Source organism: Clavelina lepadiformis, chromosome 7 (assembly GCF_947623445.1).
Source record: "Clavelina lepadiformis chromosome 7, kaClaLepa1.1, whole genome shotgun sequence".
Taxonomy (NCBI): domain Eukaryota; kingdom Metazoa; phylum Chordata; class Ascidiacea; order Aplousobranchia; family Clavelinidae; genus Clavelina; species Clavelina lepadiformis.
Genome location: NC_135246.1, coordinates 3,628,184 through 3,640,248, shown reverse-complemented (window position 1 = coordinate 3,640,248; position 12,065 = coordinate 3,628,184). Strand labels below are relative to the sequence as shown.

General features: G+C 39.8%; 1 protein-coding gene across 1 annotated transcript; it reads right to left on the bottom strand.

Moving 5' to 3' along the window:
* Window positions 1-995: 995 nt before the first annotated feature.
* On the bottom strand, window positions 996-11,688 carry LOC143465225 (uncharacterized). The gene is made up of 2 exons (XM_076963414.1): window positions 10,664-11,688; window positions 996-1,203 (listed from the first exon to the last, which is right to left on the bottom strand). The coding sequence occupies exons 1-2, from the start codon at window positions 11,686-11,688 to the stop codon at window positions 996-998; spliced, it is 1,233 nt and encodes a 410-aa protein (XP_076819529.1).
* Window positions 11,689-12,065: the final 377 nt, after the last annotated feature.

The window sequence follows — 12,065 nt, the reverse complement described above, 5'->3', positions numbered from 1 at the left end:
ACCCTGCAGTGGAAGTAGTCGAATCCGGTTTGTTATTAGTTGGCAACAGTTAGTTTGCCAAGCCTTCCGGTGTTGGCACTTGATTACGGTTTCTTTTTGTTTTGCTTGATCGACGATAGCTGGTTACTAAAGCCTGGTCCAGAACCTTATCTTGAAGGCAGTTTATTTCGGGTTCGTCAGGTCGGCGATCAGCTCGGAGCCCAAAGCCAGCCTGGTTCTTGACTTTGATTCGCCGAGTACGCAATTGAACCTAGTTTTCGAAGTGTCTATTGTTGGCAGTCGATTCCCATTTTTTAGCTAACTTTGTTGGCTGTTAATTCGGTTTATGCAACTTGCTCACTGTCAACTAATTTCCGCCTTGTTTTGCTCCACTACCGTTTCGACAATCATATTTAGTTTCATGAATACACAAGGGGGCGCCGAAACTTGCCGGAAGCTCTTCGGAAGGGCGGTCGATTAAATTCTTCAAAGGGCCATGAAAAGATATCGAAGTGCTGATGTAGTGTGTAGAAACAACATACTGCAAGCGACACCTCGATTTCAGTAAAGGGTGCGACGGAATGATTTAAATCGCTACAAGCTTTGGTGGTCGGTATTGCCTGCGATAGCCAGACACCCTAACAGTACGTCCTACATTTCCAACGCCTAATTCCAGGATGGATACTCCTGTTTTCAGTATTGCACTGGTGATTGATTGATTTACTTTCTGTTTTTATTTAAGCTCCGTTTGAGATCAATGCAGCCCCAGCGCTTTGTAATACCGAGTCAGTTTACGTTCTTGTAGAAACAGACAGTTTTACTTTCGACGACAACCTTGTTTGGAGGCGTCGTTAAATGTTTCTGTAGCCATTTGGCTTCGAATCTTCACATCCTGACGATCTACACCAACAACGATATATTATTTTGTTGAGTAATAATTTAATAAAAATTAAACGAACCGAAATGAAACTGGACAAATTGACATAAACGGACATTTCAATTGGTCGTAAAAAGTTTCAAAAACTTTCCGTCTGCAGTGAAGTTCGAGCTGTAATTTCATTGTTTCGAGATCTTTCTCCAACCTCTTCAGATATTGTCGCGTTGTGACCGTCTTCCATAAGGACCCAGAGCGTTTGAATCTGCGCTTCTTTATCGTAGAAAGGGTCGGAGACGATTTGGTAGTGGATACAGCTTTTAGGCGTCTTTCCAACATTAACTTTGTATCTGCAAGTACAAGGGAAAGTTCAAAGCAAATATTGAAAGAAAGAAATGATTTATATTGCAGTTGTTCAAGCCTTTGTTTACATTTGCACATGCAGCATTGCGTTGCACAGTCGACTAATAAACTAAAAAAATTCTATAAAACAAATACTGTAGCATGTAACACGTTTTAATTTTGGATATAAACAAGCATTTCATGTTTATTTGGTCTACGTGACTCGGTATTAAAGTTAAAACCTAAGTATAATTTTCAAACATGATATGTTTAAATCTATCTCTGATGGCTGACCCAGCCAGGCCCCCAATGCTGCTGCGTTGGATGTTTTTTTTTATTGCAATTAGAAATGGTAGCGTCTCGTGTTTAGTACTCTCAAGAGTTTAGAAAATTTTTCAAATTTTTTAATTTAAATGATATTGTTACGTTTTGTTGTCCTCACTCTTAGAATTACAGGCACATGTTTTATTTAAAAGCAATTAGGTCAAGTCTTCGTTTCCACAGCTCATTTCAGGAGCTCCAATACAAAACTGTCAGTCCAACTACTTGTCGGACACACGTCGATAAAAAGACACATGTGCTTAATTAACCACGGAAACGCGCAATCGGCCGCCAGGGAGAAACGTAACAGATACAGGGCAAAAACAAGTGTAAAAATATGATTAAAAAAATTAGGGAAATTTACAAAAAGGTAGGTTTAAAAAATTAATAACATTACCTTTGCGACCATTATTGATAACTTTTACTAAAACAAAATCCCCTGTAAGTGTTGAATGATACCAAATCCTCAGCTAGACTTATGCTCTTTTCAAAACCGTGATTGTTTGTACACGCTTTGGAGCATTTCAGTTTGCACCTGTCCTCCTTGCTGTTGTGCTTGTGGCCGTTTGACTTCTAATATAAGTCCAACGGGGACTTTGAAGAATGTTTGCATCGGCATTGACGTAGCCTACATATTGCTTTTAATCTGATTATTATGATAACGATGATTTCGCTTCCAATCAAGGTTTGCAAAAGCCAATATTTAACCAAATTGCGTTGAAAAAGCTAGTACATGATCTTGATCTTCCCAAATTGTATTAATTATATTTAAATATTGCTATATAACATATATTTAATGAACATATAAACATGGACATATAAAATGAAATATATTTTTATGTATATCGATTGCTTGTGTGGCTAAGTTGGTTTTTATTCAAAACACAAAAGGTTAATGGCTGTGTTTAGTATAAGACTACTGCTGCTTTAATTACTGAGATAGAGTGAAAATTCTAGTATCGAGATGGCATCCACACCTGACCAATATTCATTGAGTTTTCCTTGGTATTTATTTATTTGTATATTTATGCGTCGTGGGCAGTTCGGCTTTAAAACACCTCTATCACAGCAGCGTTAATTATGACGTTAGTATAGTTGGGCGTTGATTCATTACTGTTTGACGGCCAGACAGAAACCACGGTTTAAACTTTAAAGAATTCCGGCCCTCACTGGTGGAAAAGCAAGTGAGGAGTCAGGGACATAACCTGGACACAGCTCTGTTGAGCACCAGCCATCCCTGAAATGCAGATTTTAGATTGTTTGCCATCTCTTCTTTATTTTTGGCTGCCTTACCGGTATATGAATGTTAAGTTGGCTGCAGGAGTTGGAATCCTTTTTAGAAAGCATAGTTTTAAAGCATTAGTTTATTCACCCATTCAACTCACGAATCGTAATTGGCAGAAAGCTTGGTGGACAAACGTTTCCATTTTCAACCTTGTTTTGACATGGTACATCCAATAGCAAAAGCCAAACGAATCTTCATTGGAGAATGATCCTGATACTGTTTTTTTTCTGTGGTTTTGTCTGGGTTGATTTAATTAAAGATCTTCCGTTGCGGCCAATTCTGCTACACCAATACAGTCGCATATTTTCTTCATTGGCTGTGAAGCCATTTACATACATTTTGTCCCTGCAGTGTTTGTGGAAGCCTGATACGCTCAAATTTTTAATTCCACGTGTTGAAATAGGTCACCCAGCATGTTTAAGATAAGCAGTCACGGGAATTAGATGCAAAAATTGAAATTAGGTTAATGTAAGATTAAAATTTAGTTAGGTCACTGTTAAAAAGGAAATTTCAAAACTAGCTATTAATTTCAATGATACAGTGGCAAAAGGTTTTGGTTCTGAAAACAGTTTCACATATTTCTGTAATTTCCTGTTTTGCTTGTGGAAACCAGTCACATTCAATTTTTTGGAAGTGACTATTTCACCGTATGCAGGACATCTGGCCTGGTTTGGTTAGGAGAATGAGTTGGCACAAAGTTGCTTTTAGCAGAGTTGGATTAAGGCAAGAAGATGGATTTTACTTTACTGTTGAATTTAACAAGAAAGTTTGAACTTTATATTCGAAGGCAACTTTTTTTTTTATCCATGAATTAGCTGTGGTAGCCAGTTTCTTTCATGTTTAATATTTCCCTGCGTTGATTGTGGAATCAGTTACATTCAATTTATGCTGTGAATCCGGTTACCACTGTTGCTAGATATCATATAAAACAATTAACACTGGATCACAAACTTTTACATCTTCATGGTTGCAAGTTGCAAAGCATTTCAAGTCCACTTAGCAGCATATATATGGAGCAACTGTGCAACCGAAATGGATGTAGCTTTTGATGTTGGGAGTTTTTTCCATGAAATCTTTAGTCATGTCCTGCGTTGGTTTCAATAAACAGCAGAATTCTCCTCGACGTGATATCGCTTTAGACTTGAGAAAAGAGAGTGTGACAATGACAAAAGAATTGTCATAAATTTTGGTTTCCTTAACTTCAGTTTTTGCCAAAACTCTTGTTACCAATATCAGCAATGGCTTCTAGAGCCTGTTCTGAGTATGGCAATGCTGCCCATTCTCCCTGCAATTGATTAAGTGTGATCAGTGCTGGAAATTTTAAAGCCAGTTGAATGACGGAAGAGATCGTTCTGCTTTTTTGACGCTTCAGTTTTTGAGTCTAAGACTAAACTATGACAAAACCCTGTTTAAATGTTAATTCTGTCTGCAAAGTTTCACAAGAAATGTACATCAGAGCGAAAACGTTCATGATTTCCGAAAGGATCCTAAAGTGCCCGCCAAAAACATCTGGAGTTCTTCGTAATGACTTGGATGGGCGGGATTAAGGAGCAATATATGCTGACATTTGCGATTTCGATGGTTTTGTTGGACTTTTACGTAATTGTAGACCAAAGGCCGCGATGACTGGTTGCATGTTTAGATAGATAGTGAAAATATTTACAATGGACTTGTTTACTAAAAACAGTAACATAACTTTCAACAAGAAATATTGAAAAGCTGATAGCGAAAAAAATTGCGAGGTGTCTCACTTTAAATTTGCTTTTACCTCCGCTATCCCACACTCCAACAGATTATCCTGAGATGAACCGGTTTTGTTGATTGCGAAAAACATTTTCGGCAAAAATCTTTTCCCGATGTAATAGTCCTTATCCGGACGATCCCCAATGTAATAACCGTCCGAATATAACGCGGGCAGATATGCGACCAATAAAACCGCTCTTCCTTGTGTAAAGCACATTGCAATAAGACAGTCTATTCAATTACTCAGAAAAATAATAAGTTAATAAAATACTGTGCGCAAATATTCATTACCATAAGGTATTTAACCAAATTGCTTAAGATCGTTTTCTATTTTGTTCATAAACTTCAAACATAAACAAATTGCCGAGTTGCTGGCAAGTAGGTTTAAGTCAATGAAACACCTGTTTCGCGCTGTACCAAACTTACACTTTACTGTGGCAGAGAAAATGCTTCCTGCAAAGGATCTTTTGAATATTTTGGGCTGTGAATGAGTGTGTGCTGTCCGGTAATGGAAACTAATATGCATCTCTTTTTGCCTGGGCAGCAAAGTGGGCACTACCCTTATGCTTTGGAACAATTGGGGTCATGGAAAACTGGTCAGAAAGCGATGGAATTTAAAATCGGAGATTTGCATTCTCCATCAGTTAATCCTATTAACGTTATATAGAACTGGAATTGATAAAACAGTTTGAGTACGCGACTGTTCTTCGTAAGTACCGTGAAGTTAAGGGCAGGAATTGTCTACTTTGAGTGTAAAGTAATTCCTGTATGCACCGTGAGGTAAACACTAGATAATACAGAAAACATCTGAGCACACGTTTACTCAAGTACGGTCCAAAACTTCAATCCCCATGGAATCATTGAAATTGTTGTGATGTGCTCAAGTTGCAAACATAAACGAACACCGCTGTGTTAATTTTTAACAGAAACATTCACTTACCGTTCAGATATCTTCGTCTTGTATCTATAAACCTTGGAAATATCAGCCCGTTTTTCTATTTCGTCATGGGCAAAAGTACACGTCGACCGATACCGACATCTCCCGGTCGCTTTCAAAAGTGCGCAGGGGCGTCTAGTTTTTGACTTTTCGCTGCGTTCGCCCAAGTCTGGAAATGTAAAAATTGCATAAAATTTCCTTTAAATAAGCTAATGTTGATTGGATCGGCATCGTTAGAATTAACTTTCATAAATACAAGCCGGGGCAGATCATAAACCATGCAGAAACCAGTTCGAATGAAGCCCAATGAACTTACCTGGGTATCTGTGACGTATTGCAGGACAAGTAAGGCGACGTCCCAATATGTCCACTTCAGCAACATTCCTGGACCGTTCGAAGCTTTCGGTAGCAGTAAAATATTTTCGCGCAGAGCGGGGAAAAAACTCCGGGGCGTTGGGGTCAAGCAATGACACCCAATGAACTTACTTACTTACCCAATGACCGACCGGTCAATACGTTGCCGTTGTTTCGTGGAAAAATCTCTTACAAAAATTACTCTGAGATAACACAAAATGTAAGAAAAAGAATTAATTAATCGACACATTCCATAAGTTACACCAAAAATGTTCCGATCGTCTAATAAAGCAAGAAAGCCAACGCTTTTATTTGTTCGTAATGGCGGCGGTATTCGGAGAATCAATTTGGAAGGTAAAAATCTTTCGGCCGTCTGGTTTTCTGAATATTGAATCTGCACCATGAATTGCTGGGTTTACGTAGCCAATGCTTTTGAAGGCTTCATCTAGAGCTCTTTGTGGGAAGTCGATAGGAACCCAGCCAACTGTGAGTTTTACATGCTCATCTCCATGTGCGATTACGTTCGATACCCCTTCGACTCTTTTCAGTTTTTCGGACACTTTTAGTGCTGTTTCTTTTGAATGGCATGTAAATTGAACAATTTTCCCTGGTCTTTGCACTATGCCATCTATGGCGGCGAAAGCAATTTTGGCATTTGTTAAATGGTTCGATTGTTTTACAGAGACCTCTCTGTCTTTTTTAAAGTCTGATGGAAGTTTAAACTTCTATTGGGGGCTGTTTTCTTTAGGGTTACAACATGTCGTGTTAGACCTTCTGAGTACGCTCAACGTCAACTCGCTGCAACTTGTTGGAACTTTTACTCTGACAGTTTCGATTTAAGGTTACGATTTCAATTTCGACATACGGTGCACGGTAACATACGATACCAATTCCACTAGTTTGCAGCCAACTTTTTACGCGATAACCCGTGAAAGTTATCGCACCACTCAAGAACCTTAATGTCCAGTTGATAAACTAATGGCACGATGATTGACAACTTGTTATAGGCCCAACTTCAAATAAGAAGTTATTACATGTTTCGAGTTGTTGTGACGTTACAAAACACTTACTGCTGAGACTTATGAGTGCGTGAATTTTATTGGATTTGGTTGTACAAACAACCATGCAATTGTTTTTATTGATTTCACTAGTTAAGAAATAGCAAAGAACCTTGTAATGAATATTCCCTTTGTTAACTGGCCTCGATATCTTTTAATTATTCCTTGCGATTTGTTTATGCTCTGGGAAAGTTTTTTTTCTTCGTTGTAGACTACACGGTTTGCATTGTGACAAACGAACTTCTTTTAGCTATGAGGTTGCGTTACTTTGCTTATCCTTATTTCAGACGATATGATTTTACGTTTAATAAATCTAAATATAACAGTATCATTAAGTATGCAATATGAAGTAAATTGTGGTCCTAAAAACACGGATCATAAAGTTTTAGTTGTCACATCACGACGAATCACAAAAGAGTCGAAAAGTCATCGTTTTGTCATTGAAAACGTTAGCTATATGTTAATTACTCAACCTACTGAAATGTTTCACAAAATTTTGTATTGTTATATTATTATATTATTTTGTATTATTATTATTATTATATTTATTTCGGCTGGCTTGATAAGAAATATAGATATTAAGCATGGTGTAAAATTCTAGCCGTGAGATGGCTCCCCTGCCTAACAAATTTGCGTTTGTGGGCAAATCAGAGCGTCGCGTGCGCGACCCTTTAATTGATGGAGGTAAATTTATTCGCTTTCATGATTCAGTATCACTGGTATGCTATTTCTGAGTTTGACGGCTGCGACAAGCATGGTTATAAAACCGTCCTGTTTTTGGCCTTTTGGTTTTGTCAGCATTTTCGGAAATTTGTCACAAGCACCTAATGTTACATAGTTTTCCAAGTTTTCTCCACTGAAAGCTGCCGGTCGAAAGGATTGGCATTCCGGATTCGCTTTTTCGGAAGACGTAGATCTTGGTTTCCTATTTTTGGTTTAGCGTAGTAATAGGCTACAGGTTTCAAAACCTGCCGCATAGGCAGTTGACCCAGTCTCCTTTTCGTTTTAGCCTAACCGGCTATAGTTAAGTGCCAAACCCTGCAGTGGAAGTAGTCGAATCCGGTTTGTTATTATATGGCCACAGTTAGTCTGCCAAGCCTTCTGGTTTTCGAACTTGATTACGGTTTCTTTTTGTTTCGCTTGATCGACGATAGCTGGTTACTAAAGCCTGGTCCAGAACCTTACCTTGGAGGCAGTTTATTTAGGGTTGGTCTGGTCGGTGATCAGCTCGGAGCTCAAAGCCATTCTGGTTCTTGACTGTGATTCGCCGATTACGTAATTGGACGTAGATTTCAAAGTCTCAATTGTTGACAGTTGATTCCCATTTTGTTTGTTAAATTTGTTGGCAAAAATCGACTTGCTTGCTACTGTCAAGTCACTCCAACTCCCTTGAGTCTTGGCAGATTCTAATCGAAATCATAATTATAGCCGGCTATTTAATTGCTTTGGTAAGACGTCCGACATAATTATAGGGATGTTAGTTTTACCCTGTTTGACGGCATCATAACAGATCAGATCGTGCAGTTTATAGAAGATCTTCTAATAGTGTAAAATTAAAAAAAACAGGATAACTTAAAAAAAGAAATAATTCTAATAAAGAAACGGCGGTAGATCATAATTCGACCGAAGCTTGCTCGATCCGTGCGCGTGAGAACAAAATGCAGCCGAATGGGCAATTCCTCGGAACCACCTAAACACCTAAAGCCTGGTCCAGAACCTTATCTTGAAGGCAGTTTATTTCGGGTTCGTCAGGTCGGCGATCAGCTCAGAGCCCAAAGCCAGCCTGGTTCTTGACTGTGATTCGCCGAGTACGCAATTGAACCTAGTTTTCGAATTGTCTATTGTTGGCAGTCAATTCCCATTTTTTGCTAACTTCGTTGGCTGTTAATTCGGTTTCTGCCACTTGCTCACTGTCAACCAATTTCCGCCTTGTTTTGCTCCACTACCGTTTCTACTATTATATTTCGTTCCTTGAAAGCACAAGGGGTCGCCGAAACTTGCCGGATGCTCTTCGAAAGGGCTGTCGATTAAATTCGTCAAAGGGCCATGAAAATGTATCGAAGTGCTAACAGTTGTATATCGTCTGAGTGACAGTTTATTTGAGTGACAGTTTATTTGAGTGACAGTTTATTTGAGTGACAGTTTATTTGAGTGACAGTTCATTTGAGTGACATAATTATAGTTCATTTGAGTTACACATTGATGAGGACTGTGTAATTCTTTTGAGTGACAGATTGAAATTTGTTGTTTAAGTTGCAGTTGTTAATTAGTAAGTACACAGATGACAACACACACAAGACAAAGTTTAGAATACTATCCACAAAAAAACAACTAAGAATCCTCAACCATCTCGTCCAATTCTTCTGTTAGTTCCGCAGTTGATCCGATCTTCAAATTACGCGCAATTCGGCAGAGGAATACTTCCTGTGGAAAGTCTTTTTGCTGGGAAAACTGCGGGTTTCTTTTAGCCTTGTTATACGCGATCGGCGCAATGGGGTCGATGCACCAAATTCAAGGCGAAAGAGTTCTTGGGAAACTCTATGATGCTCGCTTTGAAACTCTTCAATTATTTAAAAAATGCTCTGGTGGTATCTGTTGACAATTACATTGAAGCGGTGATGCCAGACCTCCTGGATGTTATTTGTACGAGCAAGACCCGATTGTTGCATTACTGTAGTTTGAACAGTACTCACCAATGTGTCACTCAAATGAACTGTCCGAGATGGCGCAGATACAGGAGATTTTTTCTGTCTCTTCACTACGTTGTTTCATCAGATCTGTTTGTTTTTGACAACAACACCCGTGCCAGTAGTAACCTGTTTGTGGAAAGTATTGTTTCATGAATTCGAAAACGTAAGCTATACACATAAACCATCACTAACCGAAAAAGCTGAATATGGTGTTTTCTGATGCTAGCCAACCATCCGACGGCAATGCACGATCCCCGCTGCTTTTTTCTGTTGCATTGAACATATGGCGAATGTGCAGCCACGGGTGGCTTCTTCCCACGATAACCACTCGTAACTCAGCCGTCCATAAAAATTAGCAATTTAGTTAAGTAGTTAAGAGCTAAATCCTTCCGTGGAAGCAGTCGAATCCGGTTTGTTATTAGTTGGCAACAGTTATTCTGCCAAGCCTGCCGTGTTGGCAATTGATTACGGTTTCTTCTTGTTTCGCTTGATCGACCATAGCTGGTTTCTAAAGCCTGGTCCAGAACCTTACCTTGGAGGCAGTTTATTTAGGGTTGGTCTGGTCGGTTGTCAGCTCGGAGCTCAAAGACAGCCTGTTTGTTGACTGTGATTCGCCGAGTACGTAATTGGACCTAGTTTTCGAATTCTCAATTGCTGGCAGTTAATTCGGTTTCTGCAACCTGCTCACTGTCAACCAATTTCCGCCTTGTTTTGCTCCACTACCGTTTCTACTATTATATTTAGTTTCATAAACACAAGGGGGCGCCGCAACTTGCCGGAAGCTCTTCGAAAGGGCTGTCGATTAAATTCGTCCAAGGACTATGAAGAGTATAGAGAAAACGGCTCGGGTTTCAAATAGCGACTGTCAGAACAGCGACTATCAATAGAGCGACCACACGACAGCGATTCATTTAAAACAGCGACTGTCAATAGAGCGACTACACGACAGCGATTCATTTAAAACAGCAACTGCCACAACAGCGACCTCACTTCTTTTATTAAATCCAAGGCTTACGCGCACACGCACTTCCATCCCCCACACCTCTCTACACACGTATGCACGCAGAAACAGACAAATACTTGTCTTCGAAGTAATTTACGAGAGGCATTACTTCTGCTGGGAAGTCTGCCACCAATTCATCAAAGGCATCGCTCACTTCATCCACTGGTAGAAAGGCAAGAGCAAGGAGCATTTTCAGTGCCATCCGAATATTGTCGTCTTGCACATATAACCGTTGCAGTCCGTTTTCCTGAATCTTTCTCCAGAGCGATTGTCCCAAGTGAAAGTAACAGCCGTAGATGTGCGTTTGAGGAAATGCTTCAATGAGCGCAGCTTTGGAAGCTAGTTCAAAGTCGATCTGTACACTTCTTGGAGCGAGTCCAGGTTTCAGTGATTTGATTTCAGTCCACATTTGAGAGTATGTTACTTGTTGCTTATTTGGGAGTAGAACAAAAATGCAGGGAAGCACATTGTTTCGTATCATAGCATGCACAGTGTATACTTGATAAAAAAGGGATGGTGACACTTTGAATGTACCATCACACATCCAGTGTTCGGAATCGTGTAAGGTTGGAAGAAACTGATCTGTGCTGAAAATAAGCATCCGATGAACATCTCCAGGCCCACTGTCATAGAGCAGGAAGCCACGCTGGTCTGTTGTTTGTCTCAACATATCAAGTATGAACAGTTCTCCTACATTAACAGGAGCTGGGGGGTTGTTGTCTGTTGCTTTCCTTTTCCGTCTGATGGTTTGACGCAGATTTGTGGAAGAGCCAACAGCTGCTGCAACTTCTTCATTAACTTCGGTCAATGCATCCTGCACGATTCTTCGTGGTGGATCCCGTGTTCTTACTGCAGCTGTTTTTACACTGTTTTCAACTCTCCTGGCTGCCACTTCCGAAGGGTTTGGTGGATGCGTGTGGACGCCACTGCTCACTGGGGGTTGTTGTTGCTCACGATACTGAAGGCTTGTCGTTAGGCGACCTTTACAACCTGTTTTAGCACATCTCCAATTGATTGTATTTAACTTTGTTTTGTCTTTCCTGTACAAAAAGCCTTCATAACTTATCATGTCACTTCCTTTTCTTGAAATTATAAAATCCATTGGGGCAAATTTTTCAAACGACCTTAAAATTAATGTGACACGTCATAGTGTTGCCTTCCATTTATAAATGCCTCATTCGACTCAGTGAATTCAACTCAGTGAACACGAGTTAAGTCGCTATCATAACAGTCGCTGTTTTAATGCGGTCGGCATTTAGACAATCGCTGTTTGGAATGTCGCTCACTTGATTACGTCGCTATTATGAAGTCGCCATTATGACAGTCGCTGTTTTGACAGTCGCTATCCTGCCTGGATGCCAGAGAAAACATACTGCAAGCGAAACCTCGATTTCTACAAAGTGTGCGACCGAATGATCTACTAAATCGCTACAAGCGATGGTCAGTATTTCTTGCGATACCCAGACAACCTCGACAGTA

Bases quoted from the DNA above. Each gene is read 5' to 3' on its own strand.
- LOC143465225 (XM_076963414.1), bottom strand. From the start codon at position 11,688: ATGGATTTTATAATTTCAAGAAAAGGAAGTGACATGATAAGTTATGAA. The intron at 1,204-10,663 runs GTATTTGTCTGT...TTGTACTTGCAG, and splicing joins GTAAATTACTTCGAAGACAA to ATACAAAGTTAATGTTGGAA.